This window comes from Daphnia pulex, chromosome 5 (assembly GCF_021134715.1).
Source record: "Daphnia pulex isolate KAP4 chromosome 5, ASM2113471v1".
Taxonomy (NCBI): Eukaryota; Metazoa; Arthropoda; class Branchiopoda; order Diplostraca; family Daphniidae; genus Daphnia; species Daphnia pulex.
In genome coordinates this window covers 3,048,188-3,075,943 of record NC_060021.1, presented here as the reverse complement: position 1 = coordinate 3,075,943, position 27,756 = coordinate 3,048,188, and the positions used below count along the sequence as shown (strand labels likewise).

Sequence of the window (27,756 nt, the reverse complement as noted above, 5' to 3'; positions counted from 1 at the left end):
GTTGCCATATGTCGAAGGTACAGTATCCTGCACGGAAACTCGGACAGCCGCTAGGTGGTTCTTACGAGTATCCTGCGTAGAACGGGATAGCGACATTGGGACTAATAACCACAAGGACTAATCGAATGCGTCACTAGAACGCGACACTAGAACGTCCTTCCGACACTAGAACGTCCACATTTTAGCCACGACATTAGAACGGAAAAACCTCTAAATTCCGCTGCGACACTAGAACGTCCACATTTAAGTAACGACAATAGGACGGAAAATCTCTAAATTTCTCTGCGACAGTAGAACGGATTTAGCGACATAAGAACTTGGGGAATGATTCTTTGCCGCTAGATGTATTTCGAATGCGTCACTAGAACGCCCACCCGACTCTAGAACGTCAATATTTAAGCGACGAAACTAGAACGGGAAAAACTATTGCGACACTAGAACGGCTATAATAAAATCTGCGGTGGGGTTTCATTCTTTATCGCTAGATGTAGGAGATGTATAAAGTTTCTGATTAGGTTGCGCGAATTTTTTAAAAACATCGAATGGATGGATTGGTACAGCTAACTCGCAGCTAGAGCTAACAGAGAAAAAAGACAGGATAAGAACGGCAATCCGTTCAAATCCGGGGTACTTTGGTCTAGCGTAAAGTTGGACTCTTTTGCTATTCGCTTTTCTGTACCTTAATCATCTGCCCGTAATAGATTGTAACGTGGGAAATCTGCCCAGTACCTTACTTGAAGATTTCGTCATCACGGCGAGACATCTGGTGGTGATGCTGGTTGTTGAAGATTGCGTCATCACGGCGACGGCATCTGGTGTTGGGCATGTTTGGGCATGTTCCATTTTGGGGGAGGAGCCTGTGTTGACACATTGTTGACACATGAATAAGCCCCTCCCCCAAAAAGCTTGTTCTTTTATTATATATGGACTAGAGACTGAGCCCCGTTCAAATCCGGGGAACTTTTGTCTAGCGTAAAGTCGGAATGTTTTGCTATTCGCTTTTCTGTAGCTTAATCATCTGCCCGTTAAAGATTTCATCGTGGGAAATCTGCCCAGTCAGTACCTTACTTGAAGATTTCGTTATCACTGCGATGCTATAGACATCTGGTGGTGATGCTGGTTGTTGCGTCATCAAATATTGCGTCATCACGGCGACGACATCTGGTGGTGATTTTTTTGGGCATGTTTGGGCAGGATAAGCTCCTCCCCCTTGAGACATGAATAAGCTCCTCCCCCAAAATGTTCGTGACATTATCCGTGACATTATCCGTGACAGACACAGGCTCCTCCCCCAAAAGCTTGCTGTTTTATTATATATGGACGAGCAACCTGAGCCCCGTTCAAATCCGGGGAACTTTGGTCTAGCGTAAATTCGAACTCTTTTGGTATTCGCATTTCTGTAGCTTAATCATCTGCCCGTATTAGATTTTACCGTGGGAAATCTGCCCAGTGACTAACTTACTTGAAGATTTCGTCATCACTACGATGCTATAGACATCTGGTGGTGATTTGCATGTTTGGGCATGTCTGGGCATGAATAAGCTCCTCCCCCAAAATGTTCGTGACATTATCCGTGACATTATCCGTGACAGACACAGGCTCCTCCCCCAAAAGCTTGTTCTTTTATTATATATGGATTATCACTCGTTGATTATGTGCATGAACATTTGAGTTATAATTATATTTGGATTGATTTCAAGTGTTTGCATAAAATATTTAGGCTGGTTCTACAAAATCCAAGTATTAGGATCCATTTTAAAAAACCTCGTTCCCAAAGCTAGAACATTTTATGGCGGTTAAGTTATTGCCGAGTTATTGCAGGATTTTCAGCCGGGCAATTCTGCCCCCTGGCGTTCGAATCCGTAACAACACACAACTCGTAACGCAACAACCACTTGCTTATAATTTGAAGATATAAAACTATATGTTGCTCAAATCAATAAATTAATGGTTGAACAAGGTCGGAATAATTAAGCAAATATGGAAAATCAAAATTAATTTGACAGGAAGTCCGATTTTTAACGCATAATTTGTCGAATCGCAACGGCAACTCTAGTGCCAATGTCACTCTCGAACCTCCGAGTCTACTTAAGGGCATTGGCAGCTGCTGAAAAGTACACGCATTTAAACTCAATAAAAATGGCGTCTCTAGCAAACGGCAGGGCAAGCAACTGCTCATGCATGTCCCGTCAGAAGTGGTTTTTTCTCCTTTTTGTTTTCATCGGTTTCATTTTGATGACGGCTACAGGACTGATTGTTTATTATAATTTCTGCATTCCAACTGGTGTAGAAACCGAAATAATTTGCCTGCCACCGGCTCCAGCAACCAGCTGCCCAGCACCACCAAGCAATTTGCCACCTTGTACATCCCCACCAACTTGTCCGCCGATAGCCGCTTTGCCTTGCCCCAATAGTCCAGCTCAGACTTGCAGACCCTGTCCGACGCATCCTCCGTGTACCACGTCAAATTGCCAACCATTCGTTTGTCAGGCGCAGCCTCCAACTGAAATTCGTCCATTGACAGAACCCGAAATGACCAACACAAGAGCCTTCGATCTGATAACACGACATCCCGTGAATTCTTACGAACGTCTGCAAGTTGCTCTTCAACTGATGGAGTTCAGCATCGAGTGGTGGGCGAATGCTTTCACCGTCCGCAACTGCATACACGACATTAGACGTGTGTGCACCGTTTGCAAGGATCGTTACCATTACTTGCGCTGCATTGTGGAAAACGATCTCGACTCGAACAAAGAAATTCCCAAGGCGACGAGATTCGTCAATGAAAAATATGTCAACGAACCGAGTAACAACATGAACCACATTTACGCACTGAATGACCGTGGGAATCGCTACTGGTTTCCGGAAGACATCCGCCGCCGAGCCCATCATTCCGCCAAAGAAGAACAATTTCAGAAGTATTTTGAAACGGACGTGGACATGTGGAAGTGGGGACTGCGTTACGATGAATACATTCCGCTTCAGATCAACCAAAGGGCACTCAGTTTTTGGATCGACAAAGCCGGGACACCGAACAGAAGACATTGCACACCTTGCGAGGGAACGAATCCTCTCCATCACATGAGTTGTACTGCCTATCCGCATTACTTGTACGAAGGTGGAATCCGGACCACTGAATACGATTACACCTGGTGGCCACCGCACCAGCTGTAAAGAACAAAGTCTCGTAAAGATGTCGAATATGATTAAACTTTAAAAATCAACTATCTTGATTCTGATAATAAGCAGTCAAATAAAATTGAAATATTCTTTTACTTGTGCGCGTTTTGCTTTCTTGTTTCGTCCCCGAATTTTTTTATTGATTAAATTTACTTGTTGAATTAATTTTTTGAAAGAATCTTGATTCTAAAGTGGCTACAGGCCATAGGCTATAAAAGGAATTATCAATCGTAGATAAATAATGTGCATGATAATTTGAGTTGTAATTAAGTTAGACCTTATATGTACTGTATAGCCTTTAGTTCTTATACTGCAAGTTGTGTCTCTCTTGTCTCAGATGTAACCAACGCTGACGACACGAACCATTTTCGTTGAATGATGTCGCCATGAAAATAATTTGCCACATTGCAAGCTGAAATAGAAATAAAATAAACGTCGATTCGGCAGAGTGATTTTGGCATTTCGAGTTTACGACGTCTCTTTTTTTGTTGTGTTTCGCTGCCAATCATGCGGTCACATAAAAGAAGATTTAGTGGTCAATGGGCAAATAATAAAGGGAAAATCATCTTGTCATCCCAAATAAGAGGAATTAAATTTAAATGTCTTCATCGGATGGATAAATTTACGACTGGTCAACATCATCGTCAGTTGGAAAATCGAAATGTTTATTTATCTTCCGTATAAAAGCTATTCATCAAACATAAAATAAAACATTTAATTAATGGATTTGTATTCATACAAAAATCAAAATGTTATAAACAAATGAATGTCAGACAACAACAACAGCACACACTAAAGTTATGCAACGGGCTCAAAATTTGCCTCCTTATAATCACGGAGAAATAAGCACGGGCCGCGGCATTGAGTTTTCCCGAGCTGCTCTTTTCACCTCCATACATGTAAAATGTTTATTGATTGAATAACTCAGATTGAAGAATTTTTAATATTGTTGCAAACTTGAAGAAAAAAAGTTGTTACGAAAAAAAAATTGATTATTTGACTCCCGCAATCAAAATGAACTATATTTTCCCAACAGACATAAATAAAGGCGCATTATAATAGCTTTGACTATGCTGCGATCGTATGAACGCCAATAAAATGTTTATGCCAGTTCACTACCGTTCACTACATAATACTGTGTGTAAGCACGGTGTATTATATAACGTATAGCCTACTTTGCGACATTGAAGACGAAACAGCAAGTGAATTTTGGTTACGTAATTACGTTTCACATGTTGCGTGGTAATTTTAGAGAAGGAATGTCTTGAGTCAATTAGATTATGCGGTTTGGCGTGGAGTCCAATTGTGGGATTACCCAAAATGCTTTTTCGACAATAATAACAACAATAAGTTCATCGAAGTTCATTGAGCTCCTCAGCACAAACAAACAGCCAACCTTTTCTGCGTTTTTCTGTTAATGGCGGAGAAGGAAAATAGCCCATTCGTTTGTCCATTTTTGTGTTTTGATTTCGTTTTAATGACTGCTGACATTATACATATACACGCAACAAAATTGCACATAAATGGCGCAATCTGATTTGGTTAACCCAAACCCAAGTTTACGTCATTTAGTTTTCTTTTTACATTGTCTGCACAAGTGAGAAATCCGTTTGGTTTCTGAACTGAAAAGAAATTTGAGAAAAAGTGAGAAATTCAGGTGTACATACGTATTGCGTCATCGGGGTCTGATTACCGTAATTCAGGCAAACGTTAGATGATGTAATAAATGCTGTTTTTGGGTTCTTGGTTGTCAATACTGGATTGACTTCAGTGTGTAGAAGAATAAGGAACTTTCTCTTCCGATGCATTGTTACATTTTGTGTCTTCGTTGGCAATCCCGCGCTGCAGCAAATTGCGGCACCCGCACCATGTTATTCTCTGATTAGTTATATATTCTGTCATCCGCCACCACACTGCTGCTTTGGTCCGCAAAGTATAAAAGCTTTTAGCTGAGACCGGAGTGGACATCAGTCGACAAAGTCTGCAACCAACCAACCAACATGAATTGTACTACCCTGGTAAGCTAAATATTAGCTATATCCAACACTTAAATATCATAACGGAATTGTATATAGATTAGTCGTTGTTTGTCTGTTTCATTCTTGAATCATTTGTGTCGCATGACGCTGAACTTTTGATTTTCCCCATGACATTCCAGAGTCTGAGTCTTTGCGTCCTGCTGGCCGTTGTGGCCGCAATCGTCGTCGATGGCGCCTCCCATGAGAATCGCCAACGACGCGGCCTCTTCAGTGGACTCCTAGGAGGTGGAGGCTACGGTAAACTATTAATGAATGATTTAAACGTTCAACGATGGATCATGATGGTTTCGATATCGTGATCAACAGGTCAACAGCATGGAGGCTATGATAACCAAGGATACGGAGGCTATGGTAACCAAGGATACGGAGGGTACGAAAACCAAGGATACGGATACAGCGGATACAATCAGGGGTACGGCGGATATAACCAAGGATACGGGGGTTACGGCGGTGGTTATTAAATCTCGAGAAAAATATTAATTGTTATTTATATTATTCTTGATGTTCCTTTGTACTATAAAATACTATGATTCAATGATCTGTATTTCGCCATTTCAGTCAGAAAATTGGTACAACATTTTCAATCATATCTGTATAACTGCTATTGTGATTAAATTTTCAAATCATTTAAAGAAATAAAACAAAAATTTATTTACATTACGACAAAGGTGTTCTGCTGCCCCATTGGGCATTTTGCATTTTGATACCTAATACAATACTCGTTAGCCTATCTCAATTATTATTTGCATTTTCAGGCCTATAGTTAATAAATATAGGGGTAAGAAAACGGTCAGCTGTTTTTTTGTTTGTTTGTTTTTTGTGGGAGAAAAGGAAGATACGTACTTTTGTTTGGACAGGGGCATCCCGCGGTTTGAAGGCGGGCGATTCGAAGGCGGACGATTCGGGGAATTTGGAAGTGGCAAAAAATTTCGCGGATAATTTTAATTGTTTCTTCCTTTCCCTTCGACTGTACAACGCTACAACCCTTTAAATTCAAAAGTTTTAAATGATTCTCCGCGTCTCAAAGGTGCAACATTTGTGTAGGTATCTATTTTGATGATTGAATGTTTGTAAATATAAAATTAAACGACGAATCGATTGATATTCTTTAATCGTCAAATTGAATTATTCCTGTACGAGATAAGAAGGTGAGTGATGCTCTGCTTTGTCGCGTTGAAGCAGCAATTCAAAACTGATGCCAAACAACGAAACACGCACCGAAATTCTGCATCACCGAGAAAGCGGCCACGAGATTATTGCTATAGAAATACATTTATACGATTTATACTTCCAGCATCATGCACATAAAAAAGTCGAAAAAAGTTTCCCATTATAGGAATCAGAGCCTTGTTTACCTTTTCGTAATGACGCACCATGTCTGCCTTTGGCCTCTTGATTGTGAAAACTTATGGATTTGCTTCACAGTTCACCCAGTTACGAAGAAACTTTTTCCAGCAAACTTCTCAATTCCATTTCATTTTGGCTCACACCAATGTAAATTGGCTATAAAAGCCTTTGACTGAGGCTGAATGGACATCATTCTTCAACCTGTCTTCAACCGACATGACTCGTAATATATATTCCTTTGGTGTCCGTACTGTCGCAGATGGACTACAATTAAATACATTTAACCTTATATAACACGCTTTATTTGATGCTTATTGCCCATCTTTTTTGTTTCCATATGCCACCGATATTCTGTTTTTCCCCATGAATTTTCCAGCTCAGGTTTTGTGTCCTACTGGCCGTTGTGGTCGCAATCGTCCAGGCCGCACCGGCGCACCCCGTGAGAAATGCCAACTGCTGGGCGGACCGGCGGACTCCAGCATATATATAGTTAAGAAGATGGTAAACTGTATGCTAATAATGTAATATTATGCTACGACTTGCTTCGTACACGAATTTTTTTTATTTAATAAATTTAACTTGGTGGATTATTTTTTTGAATGCATCTTGATATTCAAAAGTAATATGAAAGGAATTATCACTCGTTGATTATGTGCATGAACATTTGAGTTATAATTATATTTGGATTGATTTCAAGTGTTTGCATAAAATATTTAGGCTGGTTCTACAAAATCCAAGTATTAGGATCCATTTTAAAAAACCTCGTTCCCAAAGCTAGAACATTTTATGGCGGTTAAGTTATTGCCGAGTTATTGCAGGATTTTCAGCCGGGCAATTCTGCCCCCTGGCGTTCGAATCCGTAACAACACACAACTCGTAACGCAACAACCACTTGCTTATAATTTGAAGATATAAAACTATATGTTGCTCAAATCAATAAATTAATGGTTGAACAAGGTCGGAATAATTAAGCAAATATGGAAAATCAAAATTAATTTGACAGGAAGTCCGATTTTTAACGCATAATTTGTCGAATCGCAACGGCAACTCTAGTGCCAATGTCACTCTCGAACCTCCGAGTCTACTTAAGGGCATTGGCTGCTGCTGAAAAGTACACGCATTTAAACTCAATAAAAATGGCGTCTCTAGCAAACGGCAGGGCAAGCAACTGCTCATGCATGTCCCGTCAGAAGTGGTTTTTTCTCCTTTTTGTTTTCATCGGTTTCATTTTGATGACGGCTACAGGACTGATTGTTTATTATAATTTCTGCATTCCAACTGGTGTAGAAACCGAAATAATTTGCCTGCCACCGGCTCCAGCAACCAGCTGCCCAGCACCACCAAGCAATTTGCCACCTTGTACATCCCCACCAACTTGTCCGCCGATAGCCGCTTTGCCTTGCCCCAATAGTCCAGCTCAGACTTGCAGACCCTGTCCGACGCATCCTCCGTGTACCACGTCAAATTGCCAACCATTCGTTTGTCAGGCGCAGCCTCCAACTGAAATTCGTCCATTGACAGAACCCGAAATGACCAACACAAGAGCCTTCGATCTGATAACACGACATCCCGTGAATTCTTACGAACGTCTGCAAGTTGCTCTTCAACTGATGGAGTTCAGCATCGAGTGGTGGGCGAATGCTTTCACCGTCCGCAACTGCATACACGACATTAGACGTGTGTGCACCGTTTGCAAGGATCGTTACCATTACTTGCGCTGCATTGTGGAAAACGATCTCGACTCGAACAAAGAAATTCCCAAGGCGACGAGATTCGTCAATGAAAAATATGTCAACGAACCGAGTAACAACATGAACCACATTTACGCACTGAATGACCGTGGGAATCGCTACTGGTTTCCGGAAGACATCCGCCGCCGAGCCCATCATTCCGCCAAAGAAGAACAATTTCAGAAGTATTTTGAAACGGACGTGGACATGTGGAAGTGGGGACTGCGTTACGATGAATACATTCCGCTTCAGATCAACCAAAGGGCACTCAGTTTTTGGATCGACAAAGCCGGGACACCGAACAGAAGACATTGCACACCTTGCGAGGGAACGAATCCTCTCCATCACATGAGTTGTACTGCCTATCCGCATTACTTGTACGAAGGTGGAATCCGGACCACTGAATACGATTACACCTGGTGGCCACCGCACCAGCTGTAAAGAACAAAGTCTCGTAAAGATGTCGAATATGATTAAACTTTAAAAATCAACTATCTTGATTCTGATAATAAGCAGTCAAATAAAATTGAAATATTCTTTTACTTGTGCGCGTTTTGCTTTCTTGTTTCGTCCCCGAATTTTTTTATTGATTAAATTTACTTGTTGAATTAATTTTTTGAAAGAATCTTGATTCTAAAGTGGCTACAGGCCATAGGCTATAAAAGGAATTATCAATCGTAGATAAATAATGTGCATGATAATTTGAGTTGTAATTAAGTTAGACCTTATATGTACTGTAGCCTTTAGTTCTTATACTGCAAGTTGTGTCTCTCTTGTCTCAGATGTAACCAACGCTGACGACACGAACCATTTTCGTTGAATGATGTCGCCATGAAAATAATTTGCCACATTGCAAGCTGAAATAGAAATAAAATAAACGTCGATTCGGCAGAGTGATTTTGGCATTTCGAGTTTACGACGTCTCTTTTTTTGTTGTGTTTCGCTGCCAATCATGCGGTCACATAAAAGAAGATTTAGTGGTCAATGGGCAAATAATAAAGGGAAAATCATCTTGTCATCCCAAATAAGAGGAATTAAATTTAAATGTCTTCATCGGATGGATAAATTTACGACTGGTCAACATCATCGTCAGTTGGAAAATCGAAATGTTTATTTATCTTCCGTATAAAAGCTATTCATCAAACATAAAATAAAACATTTAATTAATGGATTTGTATTCATACAAAAATCAAAATGTTATAAACAAATGAATGTCAGACAACAACAACAGCACACACTAAAGTTATGCAACGGGCTCAAAATTTGCCTCCTTATAATCACGGAGAAATAAGCACGGGCCGCGGCATTGAGTTTTCCCGAGCTGCTCTTTTCACCTCCATACATGTAAAATGTTTATTGATTGAATAACTCAGATTGAAGAATTTTTAATATTGTTGCAAACTTGAAGAAAAAAAGTTGTTACGAAAAAAAAATTGATTATTTGACTCCCGCAATCAAAATGAACTATATTTTCCCAACAGACATAAATAAAGGCGCATTATAATAGCTTTGACTATGCTGCGATCGTATGAACGCCAATAAAATGTTTATGCCAGTTCACTACCGTTCACTACATAATACTGTGTGTAAGCACGGTGTATTATATAACGTATAGCCTACTTTGCGACATTGAAGACGAAACAGCAAGTGAATTTTGGTTACGTAATTACGTTTCACATGTTGCGTGGTAATTTTAGAGAAGGAATGTCTTGAGTCAATTAGATTATGCGGTTTGGCGTGGAGTCCAATTGTGGGATTACCCAAAATGCTTTTTCGACAATAATAACAACAATAAGTTCATCGAAGTTCATTGAGCTCCTCAGCACAAACAAACAGCCAACCTTTTCTGCGTTTTTCTGTTAATGGCGGAGAAGGAAAATAGCCCATTCGTTTGTCCATTTTTGTGTTTTGATTTCGTTTTAATGACTGCTGACATTATACATATACACGCAACAAAATTGCACATAAATGGCGCAATCTGATTTGGTTAACCCAAACCCAAGTTTACGTCATTTAGTTTTCTTTTTACATTGTCTGCACAAGTGAGAAATCCGTTTGGTTTCTGAACTGAAAAGAAATTTGAGAAAAAGTGAGAAATTCAGGTGTACATACGTATTGCGTCATCGGGGTCTGATTACCGTAATTCAGGCAAACGTTAGATGATGTAATAAATGCTGTTTTTGGGTTCTTGGTTGTCAATACTGGATTGACTTCAGTGTGTAGAAGAATAAGGAACTTTCTCTTCCGATGCATTGTTACATTTTGTGTCTTCGTTGGCAATCCCGCGCTGCAGCAAATTGCGGCACCCGCACCATGTTATTCTCTGATTAGTTATATATTCTGTCATCCGCCACCACACTGCTGCTTTGGTCCGCAAAGTATAAAAGCTTTTAGCTGAGACCGGAGTGGACATCAGTCGACAAAGTCTGCAACCAACCAACCAACATGAATTGTACTACCCTGGTAAGCTAAATATTAGCTATATCCAACACTTAAATATCATAACGGAATTGTATATAGATTAGTCGTTGTTTGTCTGTTTCATTCTTGAATCATTTGTGTCGCATGACGCTGAACTTTTGATTTTCCCCATGACATTCCAGAGTCTGAGTCTTTGCGTCCTGCTGGCCGTTGTGGCCGCAATCGTCGTCGATGGCGCCTCCCATGAGAATCGCCAACGACGCGGCCTCTTCAGTGGACTCCTAGGAGGTGGAGGCTACGGTAAACTATTAATGAATGATTTAAACGTTCAACGATGGATCATGATGGTTTCGATATCGTGATCAACAGGTCAACAGCATGGAGGCTATGATAACCAAGGATACGGAGGCTATGGTAACCAAGGATACGGAGGGTACGAAAACCAAGGATACGGATACAGCGGATACAATCAGGGGTACGGCGGATATAACCAAGGATACGGGGGTTACGGCGGTGGTTATTAAATCTCGAGAAAAATATTAATTGTTATTTATATTATTCTTGATGTTCCTTTGTACTATAAAATACTATGATTCAATGATCTGTATTTCGCCATTTCAGTCAGAAAATTGGTACAACATTTTCAATCATATCTGTATAACTGCTATTGTGATTAAATTTTCAAATCATTTAAAGAAATAAAACAAAAATTTATTTACATTACGACAAAGGTGTTCTGCTGCCCCATTGGGCATTTTGCATTTTGATACCTAATACAATACTCGTTAGCCTATCTCAATTATTATTTGCATTTTCAGGCCTATAGTTAATAAATATAGGGGTAAGAAAACGGTCAGCTGTTTTTTTGTTTGTTTGTTTTTTGTGGGAGAAAAGGAAGATACGTACTTTTGTTTGGACAGGGGCATCCCGCGGTTTGAAGGCGGGCGATTCGAAGGCGGACGATTCGGGGAATTTGGAAGTGGCAAAAAATTTCGCGGATAATTTTAATTGTTTCTTCCTTTCCCTTCGACTGTACAACGCTACAACCCTTTAAATTCAAAAGTTTTAAATGATTCTCCGCGTCTCAAAGGTGCAACATTTGTGTAGGTATCTATTTTGATGATTGAATGTTTGTAAATATAAAATTAAACGACGAATCGATTGATATTCTTTAATCGTCAAATTGAATTATTCCTGTACGAGATAAGAAGGTGAGTGATGCTCTGCTTTGTCGCGTTGAAGCAGCAATTCAAAACTGATGCCAAACAACGAAACACGCACCGAAATTCTGCATCACCGAGAAAGCGGCCACGAGATTATTGCTATAGAAATACATTTATACGATTTATACTTCCAGCATCATGCACATAAAAAAGTCGAAAAAAGTTTCCCATTATAGGAATCAGAGCCTTGTTTACCTTTTCGTAATGACGCACCATGTCTGCCTTTGGCCTCTTGATTGTGAAAACTTATGGATTTGCTTCACAGTTCACCCAGTTACGAAGAAACTTTTTCCAGCAAACTTCTCAATTCCATTTCATTTTGGCTCACACCAATGTAAATTGGCTATAAAAGCCTTTGACTGAGGCTGAATGGACATCATTCTTCAACCTGTCTTCAACCGACATGACTCGTAATATATATTCCTTTGGTGTCCGTACTGTCGCAGATGGACTACAATTAAATACATTTAACCTTATATAACACGCTTTATTTGATGCTTATTGCCCATCTTTTTTGTTTCCATATGCCACCGATATTCTGTTTTTCCCCATGAATTTTCCAGCTCAGGTTTTGTGTCCTACTGGCCGTTGTGGTCGCAATCGTCCAGGCCGCACCGGCGCACCCCGTGAGAAATGCCAACTGCTGGGCGGACCGGCGGACTCCAGCATATATATAGTTAAGAAGATGGTAAACTGTATGCTAATAATGTAATATTATGCTACGACTTGCTTCGTACACGAATTTTTTTTATTTAATAAATTTAACTTGGTGGATTATTTTTTTGAATGCATCTTGATATTCAAAAGTAATATGAAAGGAATTATCACTCGTTGATTATGTGCATGAACATTTGAGTTATAATTATATTTGGATTGATTTCAAGTGTTTGCATAAAATATTTAGGCTGGTTCTACAAAATCCAAGTATTAGGATCCATTTTAAAAAACCTCGTTCCCAAAGCTAGAACATTTTATGGCGGTTAAGTTATTGCCGAGTTATTGCAGGATTTTCAGCCGGGCAATTCTGCCCCCTGGCGTTCGAATCCGTAACAACACACAACTCGTAACGCAACAACCACTTGCTTATAATTTGAAGATATAAAACTATATGTTGCTCAAATCAATAAATTAATGGTTGAACAAGGTCGGAATAATTAAGCAAATATGGAAAATCAAAATTAATTTGACAGGAAGTCCGATTTTTAACGCATAATTTGTCGAATCGCAACGGCAACTCTAGTGCCAATGTCACTCTCGAACCTCCGAGTCTACTTAAGGGCATTGGCTGCTGCTGAAAAGTACACGCATTTAAACTCAATAAAAATGGCGTCTCTAGCAAACGGCAGGGCAAGCAACTGCTCATGCATGTCCCGTCAGAAGTGGTTTTTTCTCCTTTTTGTTTTCATCGGTTTCATTTTGATGACGGCTACAGGACTGATTGTTTATTATAATTTCTGCATTCCAACTGGTGTAGAAACCGAAATAATTTGCCTGCCACCGGCTCCAGCAACCAGCTGCCCAGCACCACCAAGCAATTTGCCACCTTGTACATCCCCACCAACTTGTCCGCCGATAGCCGCTTTGCCTTGCCCCAATAGTCCAGCTCAGACTTGCAGACCCTGTCCGACGCATCCTCCGTGTACCACGTCAAATTGCCAACCATTCGTTTGTCAGGCGCAGCCTCCAACTGAAATTCGTCCATTGACAGAACCCGAAATGACCAACACAAGAGCCTTCGATCTGATAACACGACATCCCGTGAATTCTTACGAACGTCTGCAAGTTGCTCTTCAACTGATGGAGTTCAGCATCGAGTGGTGGGCGAATGCTTTCACCGTCCGCAACTGCATACACGACATTAGACGTGTGTGCACCGTTTGCAAGGATCGTTACCATTACTTGCGCTGCATTGTGGAAAACGATCTCGACTCGAACAAAGAAATTCCCAAGGCGACGAGATTCGTCAATGAAAAATATGTCAACGAACCGAGTAACAACATGAACCACATTTACGCACTGAATGACCGTGGGAATCGCTACTGGTTTCCGGAAGACATCCGCCGCCGAGCCCATCATTCCGCCAAAGAAGAACAATTTCAGAAGTATTTTGAAACGGACGTGGACATGTGGAAGTGGGGACTGCGTTACGATGAATACATTCCGCTTCAGATCAACCAAAGGGCACTCAGTTTTTGGATCGACAAAGCCGGGACACCGAACAGAAGACATTGCACACCTTGCGAGGGAACGAATCCTCTCCATCACATGAGTTGTACTGCCTATCCGCATTACTTGTACGAAGGTGGAACCCGGACCACTGAATACGATTACACCTGGTGGCCACCGCACCAGCTGTAAGTTTCAGCCCCTGTGTTACACGTTGAATAATAAAACTCTCGATTAAACTTGATTCTGATAATAAACAGTCGAATACAAATGATTTAAAAAAATATTTTTCTCGACTCTGAATTTACTTTATTTCCCTCTATTATTAGCCGATTACCCTTTATCAACGATTACCCTATACGGAACACCATTTTCAAATAATAACTGATGCAATTTATTTTCCGGAACTATAGCCAATTATAAGGATACAATTTTAAATAGCAAAGGAGGTGGTGCACAAAAGATAACGGTTTAGCCTGAATGGTCTTCTTCTTAGCAATTCATCATCCAACGAAGATTTTGTTGTTCGTTAGTTTTATAGTCGCGGGAAACATCTAGTAGGTTAAAGATAGAAAAGCAAGCTTATCAGCTCGCCGCGAAGGGATAAACGTAAGCCAGTTGAAAACTGTCTTAAATGAAAAATTCAGGGCCTATTATTAAGTCGGACTTTTTGCTTAATGCCTTCCTAATTTTTCAGAATTTTTCTGTAAATTCTATGTTTTTTCTTTGAAATTTTCTGGAAAAAACTTCTATCACGAAATTAACGGTTAACAAAGGGCATGGGTCAAAACAATATTTTTATTCTAAAAAAAGTAAATCTATAATGAGACTTAAACCATGACCCTCTTCATTATCATGCCAGCGCTATAACCAACAATCTATTTTTTGTCTTTTAATTCGATCCATTATCAAAGTAAATGAAATTATTTTTGTTCTGGCAGCACCGCATATTTTTTGTGTAATTATTAAGACCAAAAAGTCCGAAATCTGTTGTGAATCTGTTATTCACACTTTTCTTCACAGACTTTTTTGTCTTAAAACGGGATTTTTCTGTCAGTTAAATATCCTTGCAAGTTAATTACGTTTAGTTTGCTCAACTCATATTTTCCTATTTTTACACATAAAGTTCAGTGATTTTGAAACTTAAAAACTAACCGCTCTTTAGTTTAGTAACTGCAAACTTAATTGCAATTCTGATTGTTGCGTCATGGTTGGGACATTACAGATTGCGTCATCACGGCGATGCTATGGACATCTGGTGGTGATTTATTTTGACCTACAGTAAAAAAAGTTGTAGTCGCCACCGCCAGATGTCACTGGTCATTATGCTGTTATTTTAGCAGTTTTTCATTAATTACGGGAAAACTAATTAAGTAAATGGAATTATTTTTGTTCTGGTCGCACCGCATATTTTTTGTCTAATTTTTAAGACCAAAAAGTCTGAAATGTGTCGTAAAAGGCCCGAGCTATGGAGCGTTACATACATACATACAGACAAAGTGACATGGCTTTTTTTTTTCTGCGTATGCGATTATTAGCTTCGCACTTCGGGCTCGCAATTATTTTGAGGCTCCAAAGGGTAAGTAAGCGCACATGTCGTCGCATTTCTTCTTGGACGCGAAACAATTTGCGTTGCCACCGCAGCCGCCGTAAATAAAATTTTTGCATTCGCCTTTATTACGCGAGTCAGTTGGCGGATCGAAATACCACGCAGTTACCGCCGCTCGGCACATTCCAGAGTCTTTTTTTAAAGTGCACACATCTGCGAGAAAAGAATTAATCATAATGATGTGTGCAGTTTTGTATTTTTTGAATTTTAGTAGACTTACTTGCCGGTGTTGCGCACCTCTTCTCACACATCTTTTTTGTCCCGAAACTGTTAAAGTTGCTGCTGCATTCACCGATGTTGAACGAGTAACAAGTTCCAGTCGCTTTGTCGAAATACCAAGTGGGAAGTAATGTTCGGCACTTGACGGATTCTCGCTTCAAACTGCAAACGTCTGTTCAAAATTTGAATCATTTAGTATTTTCATACAGGTATAGGCCTATTTGCAGTTTCCTTTCCCTTATGAACTTGTGCGTTATACTTACCATCAAATTGGGCCGCTTGCGATGTGACCAACATCAAACTCATAACGAGAAACTGATATGAAAATAAAAATGTTTATATTAATTGACTAACGGTACAATCTCGACAATTAGTAGTCTGCTCATGATATGAACTGTGAAGAATAAAGTAATATATTTTAGCTTACCAATGAAAACATTGCAAAAGATGTTTTCATGTAGCCTAATAAAACCGCTTGACAAATTTGAATGTAGAGACGACGGTGGAAATTGCTTTATTTACCTCTGGCTGCCAAAGCGTATCTGAAATATTTGAATGGTGTATTAGACAATATAAGATGCTCTAAATTATACGTTCTATTATATACTCAATTGAATTTCGCGTGCGTGCTGTCAATCTAAACTGGAATCAACCAATAGTAACTTGACAAATGTTATCCGTGTCCATGGGAAAAAAACTCACCGATATATTTAGCCAATGATGACATAATTTCGGCGGTAGTATTATTTTCCCGAGGTTAGTAATGCGGATAGCTGATACTCGATAACCAGTCAGAAAATAAAGCACGGGTTTTTCTCGTAGAGTTTCTCGTCAAGAGCGTGGTTTTTCTCTAAAAGCACGCAAATGTTTATTTTTATTGTTTGATTAGATTCATTTTACATTTCATCTTGACGTAATTCTTTAAATTAACATATTGGTAATCCCATACGCAGATCGCGTGCCTGTTGGTGTTGGTTCTTGCCGCCCAAATTCAAGCTCAAATTTACGGATACGGTCTCGGCGCCGCAAATGGTGGATACTACGGAAACTACGTTGCTATCCGTTCGCTGACGTTCGCGCCACCACGGCCTATCACAGGAATCCTCGTCACCTACGTCAATCCTGATCTTTCTCGGCCATCCAGTCAGCCAGGACTAGCGCTCGCACTCGAATCAATTCGCATAAAAAATCGAAATTCGAGTTGAATTGTTTTTTTAACGTTATTTGAGTTGAAAATGAATTAAATCGAATTGCCAGAAACTCCATTAGAATCCATTCGAATGAAATCACGAAAAATTCTAAAAAGTTATTTCTTGAATTTGGCAAGAAATATTACACTAAAACATCCAAAATTTTAACCGCACTTAATTTAGTGATAATTTAATTACAATAGAATATCTCCTTCGTTTAACGAAACGAAGAGGTGGCACATCTAGCGGTCGAAATTGAAACTAAAAATGTTGTAGGGGAGAGTGGGGTTATTTGGACCGGTTTTGGTTTTTCTCGTGTAGGGCCTTTCCTAATCATCCGATTTGTAAAATAAATATTTTATTGTATTTGCCTCACTTTTTTCTACATGCAATATTTTTTATTTTATTTTAAAGTCGTTAGTTTACCCGCTACCGATTTTTAAAGTTGCGGAAAAAAGTGGGCGTGGAAAAATTCGGGGTTTTTATGGGGCAGGGCGAAACACTCTAAATCTATATATAATAAAACAACAAGCTTTTGTGGGAGGGGCTTATTCATGTCACGGACATTTTGGGGGGAGGAGCCTGTGTCTGGGTCAACAATGTGTCAACACAGGCTCCTCCCCCAAAATGGAACATGCTCAAACATGCCCATCACCACCAGATGTCGTCGCCGTGATGACGCAATCTTTGGTGACGCAACAATTAGCGTCACCACCAGATGTCTATAGCGTCTCCGTGATGACGAAATCTTCAAGTACCGGGCAGATTTTCCACGATAAATTCTATTACGGGCAGATGATTAAGCTACAGAAAAGCGAATAGCAAAAGGGTCTGACTTTACGCTAGACCAAAGTTCCCCGGATTTGAACGGGGCTCAGGTTACTCGTAAAGCAATAAAATATTGTTATAAATTAATTCAAAAATATCATCCATATGTAATAAAAGAACAAGCTTTTTGGGGAGGAGCCTGTGTCTGTCACGAACATTTTGGGGGAGGAGCTTATTCATGTCACAATGCGAATACGCTGTGATTGGTCAGTCGAGTCGCTGCCCAAAGATGCCCAAACAAATCAACGCCAGATGTTTATAGCGTCGCCGTAATAGCGTAATCGTTGATGTCCCAACCATGACGCAACAACCAGCATCACCACCAGATGTCTATAGCATCGCCGTGATGACGAAATCTTCAAGTAAGGTAGGGAATCTACTGACTGGGCAGATTTCCCACGATAAGATCTATTATGGGCAGATCGTGCTATTAAGCTACAGAAAAGAGAATAGAAAAAGAGTCCGACTTTATGCTTGACCAAAGTTCCCCGGATTTGACCGGGGCTCAGGCTACTCGTGCGATTATATTTTCCACCTAGTATTTGTTTTTTGGCAGTGTTTGTATGTGGTGTTTGTATTTGGCTTTTGAGTTTGGTTTTAGATTTTTTGGTATGTTTAAAAATTATTTGTTTAAAACCCCCAAAAACGCTTTTGGGAGAACTTAAATTATAAAACACATTTTTGAAGTAAGAAATTTTATTGTTTGGGGGATTAAAGATAAAAGGTATATCTACACTTTTGCTATCTCATTTTTCTTTTAAAATTTTGAGTAAATTCCAAAAACATCCTGTATTTTTTTAAAGATTTTTAGAGGGCTTTTTTTATTTATTAAAAAACTAAAAAACTTAATGTACAAAAGTAATAATTTTTTAGCGAATAAAGTAAATACCTATGAACAACATCATAAATTAATTTAAGAATTTTATAATTAAAATAAATATTTTTTAACTTGCTGTTTCACATAGTACAACAGACTATATCACCACCTCTCCACTTTCCAATAAAAACATTTTTTTTTTCAAATTTGACAAGAATTGACCCAAATATTCGTGAATATTCACAATGAATATATTCATGAATCGGGAAATGAATATTTGCCCAAAAATTTCACAATCCGAATGAATATGAATTTGGATTTTTCCAATTCGAAATGAACTGAATATTTGAAAAATCTAAAAAAAAACGCAATTCGAGTTGAAGCGATTTGAATCAAACGCAATTCGGGTGCAAGCGCTAGCCAGGACGAGCTGGACCAGGCCAGCTTCCCTCTAGCTCACCCCGGACAGTTCACCAGCAACCTTCGTGGCAGTTTCGGCAACCATATCGGCAACTACGCTTATATGAAAGTCGACACGCATCGGATTCTAATCGGATCATTGGCACACATCAGATCTAATGATCCTGGGTCATGAGCCCATGACACACACACGGGATTGTCCTATAGATTATGCCTGAGAATTTTTTACATCTGAGTTTTCTTCGGTCTCGGTCGGTCTCGGCTGGTTGTGAGGCGTCAAACGATGCCGCTTGGCTGTGCCTCTCATAGATAAAGACCAGATTTAGCATCTAAAAGAATTGTGAGAGTATAACGAGTCAAGTTCTCATGTAGGGCCTAATAACCACCCTACGCCCAGAATTAATTTTTGTATTCTCTTCTTTCCTCTGCTTCTTCTCGCGTTATATTTTTACTCTTTCCCCTTCTTTTCGACGCACGTTCTTCGTTATCGCCGAACGATTTTTAATGATCAATGCTGACAAGGCGGCTAGCTCATGTATTTTACCGTCTGTCGATTCTCGTATTCTCGATTATGTTTTGATACGAAGAGTCGAGAGACGGAAAGCTAAAGTTAAAGGAAAAATTTAATTTCATTCCCTTTCGTGGGCCCTGGCTTTTCACCGGGACATGATACGCCGACCCAATTGGAAATGGGGCTTTTTAGTCGGATGACTTTTCTCTCTGTGTGTCTTTATAAAACATGTTGCCCCTTCTCTATATACAGTACCTACCGAAAGTTTTTGGAAGCCCGAGAGGACCTTATGCAAAAACGCTGTTTTTGCAGTTCTCTCTCAATAGTACAGTTTTTGAGCAAATGCTTTCAATTTGGTGTGGAGATAGCTAGAGGTAGTGGGAAGACCTCTGATTTTTTTAAAGATTTTTGTTTACATTTCCTGAAGTACTTTTGGCCGGTTCTAAAAGTCTTTGGAAAGCCGAGAGGACCTTATGCAAATAAGGTCACTTTGGCCTTTTTTTCAGTTGAACGGCTAGGGCTAGGGAAACACTTTATAAAAAATAAACCTGCTTTAGTTTTATTTAAGCTATTATTTTTATTTTTTTTAAATTTATATTATCTAAGTTGAATTTTAAGTTGAAAAACTAAAGAATAAAATTCCCCTTTTTTCCGCTCCCATCCCTTTTTTTCTCTCGCGCCAAAGAAGAAACAAAGGGATGGGAGCGGAAAAAAGAGGAATTATAAAATTTCGTTTTTTAATTGTAGCTGATTTATTTTAAAATTTAATGTGGCAAATGCCATTGATTAAAAAAAGAAACGTTGCAAAAGAATATATGGCAATTTTGCTATGCAGACGACTATAGCAGACAAGGGGTAGTAGAAAAGTGTCTATTTCGCTGCTACAAACGGCGCACCATACCATCGCGGCAACGTATTATTTGAGTTGAGATGATGTCTGCTACAATAGCCCGCCCCGCCTTGTCTGATCAATTGACGTATGCCACATGATGTCAGATTTTGTCTAACTTTGTCTGACGTCATTTGACCTTCGTCAATCGGTCATCTTTTATTCTAAATTTGAATTTCAAATACAAATTACAGACATAAATTAATATTCAGACACAAATACATTTTTTGTTGTTGACTTGTCGTATGGGTTTTTTGCGTCTTCTTTATATCCTGAACTGACTTCAACAGTGCTGCTGATTGTCGATGGGCTACACAAATCAATTGTCGATGGGCTGCACAAATCAATTGTGTTCCCGCTTTGGTTAGTATTAGATGTGGTTAGGAGAATTAGAGGTGAGGTGGTAAAATTGGTGGTGTTTGTCCATCCCTCCGTGTCGGTAGTTGATGACCAGGATGTTAATGAGTATGATGATGTTGATGTTGATGAGTTGATATGAGTTGATATGTCCGACATGGGGGTGGACATGGGAGTGGACGTGTGGTTTGGTAAGGTAAGCTGCAATTAAACTCTATAACTTAATACCAAAAATTGCCACGTAACACAGCCTGTTTCCAATGAAAGGAACATACGGAATGATGGACTTCAGGAAAACACTTCTTTACCGCCCTATATACGGCTATTTCAAAATCAGAAACAAATTCTTCAACACATATACAGAGTTAACAGGGTTTTGTATCGCCTCAAAAACCTTTACATAGTCAAAGACTCTTTAGCGAATTCCTTTGGTGCTGCTCTAAATGTGCCATCCATAAACCACTGACGACAGCTTCCTACAAGTTGGCGTTGTTCATTCGTTAAAAAAAGCTTGTGGCGGAACCGGGATGACAGAGACCCTGCAAGTATAGGGAAATATGTATGTGTATGTAAAACAATCTCGGTCTAAATTAATTAGAAAAATTTTAGAAATTAATATTTGTAGTTGTGTTCTATAAAAAATTGGAAGATAGATGATAGTTACCATCTACTGCACCCAGGTTGATTTTTTAGCTTGGTTCTGTCAGGTCAATCTTGGGAAAGGGATGTTCTCTCTCCGATTTACAGCCCCAATAACATGTTTAACAAACGGAAGCTGCGTTTTCAGAACCTCTACAGCTTTCGTAGAAAGACAATTCTGAACAATCTCCCCGGTCGTGGCAAATGGTTGTTTTCTTGATGCCTCCTTAGTGTCCCTAACAAATTCCAATATTATTTCCGTTCTAACATCGACAGATTATGAGATTGCTCAGTGCTATGGGGAGGAATTTAAAATATTGTTGACTGTAGATTTTCATGTCATTTTTTTCTGTTGATAATGGCAGTTCCTCTTGCATTCTTCCGTCGGTTTCTTGGTAGCTCCGAGCTAATAGATGACAACTAAATAAGAAAAGAAAGCGTCTGGAAATCAGACTTAATCATAAGAAAAAAACTCAAAGTTGAATCAAATGAAATGATTTTTTTGGGGAAACGCGAGAACGATCGACAAGGCACTTTAACATTTTCCCATCATGATGTGAAAAAGGACCAATGCCAAGTAGACCAACTAGAATGATTTAAAAGACTGAACCAATAGCTCATGCCGTAACTAACCAAAGCACTTCCTTGAATAGTTCTATAACAGTCATTAACGTAAGAATTGGGGTCTTTATTGTCGTCACTTTCACTTTCTGACTCTCGGAGAGAAGCACTCTGTACATAGACATCAGATTCTTGTTCAAATGTTTCCTGGAACGAAGATCTAACACTGACATCTGGCCGCAGTCCATTCATTTGTCCATCCATTTTTCATCTATATAACAGACGCCCGACCCTGTAAGAATTTAGAAAATAAGTTGCAATCATATACAAAGGTAAAATTCGAATAATGAAATCTAATCTTACGTTCCATTTGTAGTTACACTCATTGAGTATGACAAATTAAATTTTTTTACCCTTCTTGCATTTTTGTGTAAGGCTCGTTCCAGCCTTACTTTACTTGTAAGAAATGGAGACGCAACGACTTGTAAGAGGATGACGTTTGTATTTGAATACACGAGATTGAACATAAAAATACACGAATGCGACTATTCAATATCAGAATAATAAGAGAGAAAGGGTTTACCAGCGTGAAGGCCTGCTCGGAGAAGACTGGTTATACAAGGGAAACAAGGGGGCTTTTATACTGGTCAAGGCGGAAGTCAGCGTCGTAGATTGATCTCGTTATTGCTGTTATTGCCGTGTTGGGATTGATACTCTGGCTGATGTCGATATCGCGGTGTTGGGAATGGATACCTCCCGTGTGTCGACATCAGGGTGTCGGCAATGGATACTTCCCGTGAGTCAGCCTCACGGTGTCGGCACTGGATACCTTCCGTGAGTCAGCCTCACGGTGTCGGCACTGGATACCTTCCGTGAGTCAGCCTCACGGTGTCAGCACTGGATACTCCCCGTGAGTCAGCATCACGGTGTCCGTGAGCGGATCCTATTTGCTCAACGGACTCGTTTGCGCATACGTCTTTTGAATTGCGCGCTTATGGCTGTTGGTGCTATAGATGCGCCGCTTGTTTGCTGGTTGCGGGTGCCCTCCCGTGGCTGGGTTCGGGTACTACTCTCTGCCAGAGCGGTGAGTTAACCCGATCCTTACACACTCCCCCCCTTTTAAATTTGCACTCCCGGGCAAATAAAATATTAAGCTAAGCTAAGGATCGGTTAATAGAATGCATTGAAAGAAACATTTAAACAGGTAATGTACGATAGTTTCACAGCTTTTACGGCGCTGTACAATACATATGCATGGGGTGGCCTTGAAACTTTCATCGGAATTTATCTGCCCGCCGGCTACTGCAGTGTTACGTATGCGCGACTGGTACGCTTTGGTTACACTGGCTCGTCGTTGGCTCTTTTGTTTCTTTTTCTTGCGCGTTTTTCAATAATTCGCCTTTGATTAAATGACATCGCCTTCTCTTTTTTTTTTTTTCTTTTTGTTCCTTCACCTTTGATGGTTTCAAGATTTTTCGACTTTCTATAATGGCATCATGGGGCATAACATGGTTATCATGGGACATAACATGGTTATCATGGGACATAACATGGTCGTAATGGAAAATAGGTTGATTATTGAAGCTAAAATGTAGCGTAAACAATTTGAAATACAATGTGCTCTATATTGTCATCCTCTTCGATTAATATTTCTACTTTCTTAAGCTTTGCAGTAGGACAAATACATTTTTTTTTTTTTTGTATTGTGTTACATGTTATTTGTTTGGTTCTGTTTCTTGAATATATATATGGGGAAGTATAGTGTAAATGTATTCTTTTTCTTTTTTTTTTTGTTATTTATACGATCTTTTAGCTATTTGAAACGAGGATTTGGTGGGTGTCCTTACTTGCTGACGATGGTCTAACGGGTGGTCTTTTTATTTTCGTCAGAGATTTCACTATTTCTGTTCATTGCCTATTTCGCCTCGCCCTAGTGCGCATCTATCGTTCTTTTACTTTGAGTGAAAAAAGTTGCACCTCTCTGTTCTAGCTTTAAAAATGCCGCGCCCTAAAAGATTTAAGCGCGTCGCTTATGCGGAGTCCTCCGCTAGTTCTACTGTGGGGATTCCCCAGTTGCCCTCGTCATCGGTAGTTCCCCCCCTCGTCATTCGGGTTCGTCCCGAATCACCTCGAATTGTTCCGTCCGCTGGCCCTTCTGGATTCGTTCAGCCGCCGTCCCGGAGCCAAGCTGGCTCCGTTGTGCCTCCGGCGGCTTGTCGTTCCGGCCCATGTCGGCCGACGGCTAGAAAAAGTTGTGGGGTGCCTTTGCGTGTCCCGGCGGGTGGCCCTTCCGGCCCATCCGTTGTCGAGTCGTTTGTGCGACCGACCAGCCCGGCCCGCTCGGCTTTCCGGGCGTTTGTAGCCACCCCGGTGCCTCAGCCCCCGCCCGCGTCGCCGTCCGGAAGGGTGCAAAGCGCAGGTGGTATGCCAGCGCTTGTCCCCATCCGACCGCCGACGTTGGTGTCTCCGAGTGTTTCGGTTTCCGGCTGCCCGACGCCACTGGTGTCGTCGGAGGGCTCCTCTTCTTCGAGCCCTTTAGAGCCTTTTGACTTTGAGACCCAGTATTCGCTTGAGGCGAATTACCTGGCCTCTCTGCTGACTAGTGAGTATCTAAATCGTTTTGTTGCCACCTTTTTTTTTTTGTTTTATGTGTTAACTGACTACTTTTCTTTCTCTTTTTTTTTTTTTTTTTTTTTTTAGGCTATACTACGCAGGAACGCATCGCGGCATACTACGCCTTTCGGCGTCATATGGATGCTCATCTATCTAAGCTAGAACAGGACGACCAAAATCGGATGCTCCCGCCTCATCGCGACAACTAGTCTCGTTGTCTAGTCTTTTATTATTTTTTCGTTGGCTAAAAGAAAATGTATTCCCCTGCCTTCGATCAATAAAAGTTTTTAATTCTGACTTTTCTTTTTCGCTTTGTTATTTTTTTTTTTGAAAAGAAAACAGTACAAAAAAAATGGCATAAAAATGGGAAAAAAATGGGACGAAAGCTATACTAGAGTAAGACGAGGTAAAATGTATGGCTCAATAGGACAAGAAAATGAAGTATAAAAATGCGTTGAATCAATGGGAAAAATGGAGTATAAAAATGCATTTAATCAATAGAAAAATGGAGTGTAAAATGCGGTAAATCCATAGGAAAATGGAGTGTAAAAATGCGTTAAATCAATAGGAAAATGGAGTATAAAAATGCATTTAATCAATAGAAAAATGGAGTGTAAAATGCGTTAAATCCATAGAAAAATGGAGTGTAAAAATGCATTTAATCAATATGAAAATGGAGTATAAAATGCATTGAATCAATAGGACAAGTAAATAATGTGTCCGTTCTATTTGTTACTACGGTTAAACATAGGGGGAAATGCAATGACTTTCTGATCATTACACGTACAATACTTGGTTACTCGTCGTCCTCGGTGTCCATCTCCTGCTCTCCTACCAGCTGTTGGATTCCGTTTTCTACGATATCGCCATCGTATGCGAGTCGTCTGATTTGGTCCAGATTTCGGCGGGCGGCTGTTGCTGCCTCCCGTAGGCGCAACAATATACGCCTCAGTTGTTTTAGGTAGCTCGGCAGAGTCCTATTTTCTGGATCGTAGTCCTTTTCTTGTTGATTTTCTTCACCTCTTCTTGACTGTGGGCGATCGTGACTCACCGTCACTACCGGAGATGATGCAGTCAGCTCCCAATTTTCTTGTTCTTTCAGCAGATCTTCTATTTCCTTGTTTGTTGTATATCCGGATGTTCTTTTCATTTTGATCGGCTGGACGCGCACGCCGGACGGCGGTCCTTCTGGTGAATCTGGTGACTCTGGTATTTCTTGATTTTTCTTCTTGCTTGGCGTCCTGCAAAATTCTTCCCATTCTTGAATTATTTCTTCGGCTAGGTCTTCATTTCCGGGGCCTGCTTGGCTGCTTCCTCCGTCTTGCCGTGTCTCTTTTGCCCATTCTTCTCTTCGTGTCACCATCGTTTCCGTCCGCGTTCTATAGGTTGGTGTCTTAAGAATTTCTGGTGCGTGAATGACCGTTAATACCTTGTATTTGTTTTTTCGTGCCGCATCGTCCGCGCTCGCCGACCTTGAGCGTGGCCGCAAGTTGTATCCGGGTCCGTGCAGCTCTTCTTCTTCGGCTCTTTCTTCTGCTGGGTCGCGTCTCATCATTTTTGGAAAAATCTTTTCTGTTGCGATGTCTATTGTTGGCCGTTGCGCTGCTGCTTTCTTACTGCGTCGTTTTAATGTGTAGGCGTTCGTCTTTATATACCGACTTTCTGCTGACTGGCTTGTTTGATTGCATTTGGCTATTTGTTTGCAGCTGTTTGATGCTGCGTAGGCGTTCGAGCTATTTGAATCCGATACTCTGCGTGTTAATTAGTTATCTGGCATATGACTACGGATGTTCAACTGATATGCTGCTATATATATATTCTTCGAATGATGAGTCTTGCAACCGTTAACCTATGGCAGATCGTATGTTGCTCTATATGCGTCCGTCTTTGACGGCGCGATCGTATGGCCTGTGTGTTGTTCACAGAAGGGGGTTGGGCTTAGCTTTTTCCTTTGCCGTCGATGCTCATTGGCTGTGGGCGGGCCAATGGCGTTGGGTTTGGGATTTTATGCGGCCGGTCCCTCCCTTTTTGTGATGGCCGCTCGGCTGCAGTTGCATTGACTCTGTCTTTCTTTCTTTCTTTCCTTGACTTTTCTTATGATAGGCTTGTGTGTTGATGATGCTTGATGGGTGAATTTTTTAATGATTAATCGATACATATATATTCGGGCATTTGGTCTGTTGCTTACGGTGGGCTCATCAGTTGATTTGCCTGAAGCCGTAGAGCGAACTCTGTCAGCTCTTTTTGATGCTTTATCTGCTTTAGTCTAAAATAGGCCAATGCCAGACAGGCAAATGATGCTATTGGGATGATTACTGTTGCTGATATTAAGCTCGTTTTTAATGATGTCGTCCAGTTGCTCAGGCTCCAAAATCGCGACTCAGCGTGTTTATTTAATGTGATCTCTGAAATTGATTCTCCATTGTCTTCGTGGATCCTTGTTATTAGCTCGTTTATAACATTTTGTTGCTCGAATTCGCTCGTTTCGTAGGCTTTGTGTTGCAGTAGTTGATATTCTAGCTCGTTGTCATCAAGATCTGGGAACTTTTGTTGTAAGTTGATCGTTGCCAGGTGGTAGGTTGGATATACTCTTGTATAATTCTCAGATGTGCTATTCCAGGAATACGAATGACCATTTAAATTAATTATTTGGTCCTTCCAGAAGCATTCTTGGAATGGGTGGAGCGAGTAGCCATCCCGGCCGACAGTATAATTGTCGAATCGAGGCTCGAAACCGCACTTCGTTTTCTGTCCTCGAATGGTGACATTCTTCGCTTCACATTGTTGAATTATCAAGTGTATTCCGTTTGGTTTCAATCGACTACAAATAGGTAAGTTGTTAGCCATAGCTGCCTGCAATCCATTATTTTCTGCTAGTAGTTGTGTCGTATATTTTCTGAGCTGTAAGTTGCCGCAGTATATTTCTTTTATTTCCTTCAGCAGTGCGTTTTCTCTTTCTAGTGTTTTATCTTCGATATATTGATGATGTTGAGCCAG

General features: G+C 40.3%; 3 protein-coding genes and 1 long non-coding RNA gene across 4 annotated transcripts; 2 read left to right on the top strand and 2 right to left on the bottom strand.

The window, feature by feature from the left end:
* Nucleotides 1–5,018: 5,018 nt before the first annotated feature.
* On the top strand, nucleotides 5,019–5,962 carry LOC124193567 (keratin-associated protein 19-2-like). The gene is made up of 3 exons (XM_046587460.1): nucleotides 5,019–5,198; nucleotides 5,339–5,456; nucleotides 5,526–5,962. Exons 1-3 carry the CDS (start codon nucleotides 5,181–5,183, stop codon nucleotides 5,678–5,680), a joined length of 291 nt encoding a protein of 96 aa, XP_046443416.1. The 5' UTR covers nucleotides 5,019–5,180; the 3' UTR covers nucleotides 5,681–5,962.
* Nucleotides 5,963–10,579: 4,617 nt separating this feature from the next.
* On the top strand, nucleotides 10,580–11,523 carry LOC124193568 (keratin-associated protein 19-2-like). Its single transcript, XM_046587461.1, has 3 exons — nucleotides 10,580–10,759; nucleotides 10,900–11,017; nucleotides 11,087–11,523. The coding sequence occupies exons 1-3, from the start codon at nucleotides 10,742–10,744 to the stop codon at nucleotides 11,239–11,241; spliced, it is 291 nt and encodes a 96-aa protein (XP_046443417.1). The 5' UTR covers nucleotides 10,580–10,741; the 3' UTR covers nucleotides 11,242–11,523.
* Nucleotides 11,524–15,665: 4,142 nt separating this feature from the next.
* Nucleotides 15,666–22,410, bottom strand: LOC124193940 (BPTI/Kunitz domain-containing protein-like). The gene is made up of 4 exons (XM_046587916.1): nucleotides 22,219–22,410; nucleotides 16,198–16,249; nucleotides 15,936–16,106; nucleotides 15,666–15,868 (listed from the first exon to the last, which is right to left on the bottom strand). The coding sequence occupies exons 1-4, from the start codon at nucleotides 22,408–22,410 to the stop codon at nucleotides 15,666–15,668; spliced, it is 618 nt and encodes a 205-aa protein (XP_046443872.1).
* A 221-nt stretch (nucleotides 22,411–22,631) lies between these two features.
* On the bottom strand, nucleotides 22,632–24,836 carry LOC124193949. Its single transcript, XR_006874548.1, has 2 exons — nucleotides 23,052–24,836; nucleotides 22,632–22,975 (listed from the first exon to the last, which is right to left on the bottom strand). It is a non-coding gene; the product is annotated as an uncharacterized LOC124193949 (long non-coding RNA).
* Between the last annotated feature and the right edge of the window lie 2,920 nt (nucleotides 24,837–27,756).

Coding starts and splice junctions, on each gene's coding strand:
- LOC124193567 (XM_046587460.1), top strand. Junction 5,457..5,525: donor CCTAGGAGGTGGAGGCTACG/GTAAACTATTAA, acceptor CGTGATCAACAG/GTCAACAGCATGGAGGCTAT.
- LOC124193568 (XM_046587461.1), top strand. Junction 11,018..11,086: donor CCTAGGAGGTGGAGGCTACG/GTAAACTATTAA, acceptor CGTGATCAACAG/GTCAACAGCATGGAGGCTAT.
- LOC124193940 (XM_046587916.1), bottom strand. CDS start 22,410: ATGGATGGACAAATGAATGGACTGCGGCCAGATGTCAGTGTTAGATCT. Junction 16,250..22,218: donor CTATTCAAGGAAGTGCTTTG/GTTAGTTACGGC, acceptor TTTTCATATCAG/TTTCTCGTTATGAGTTTGAT. Junction 15,869..15,935: donor GAGGTGCGCAACACCGGCAA/GTAAGTCTACTA, acceptor CTTTTCTCGCAG/ATGTGTGCACTTTAAAAAAA.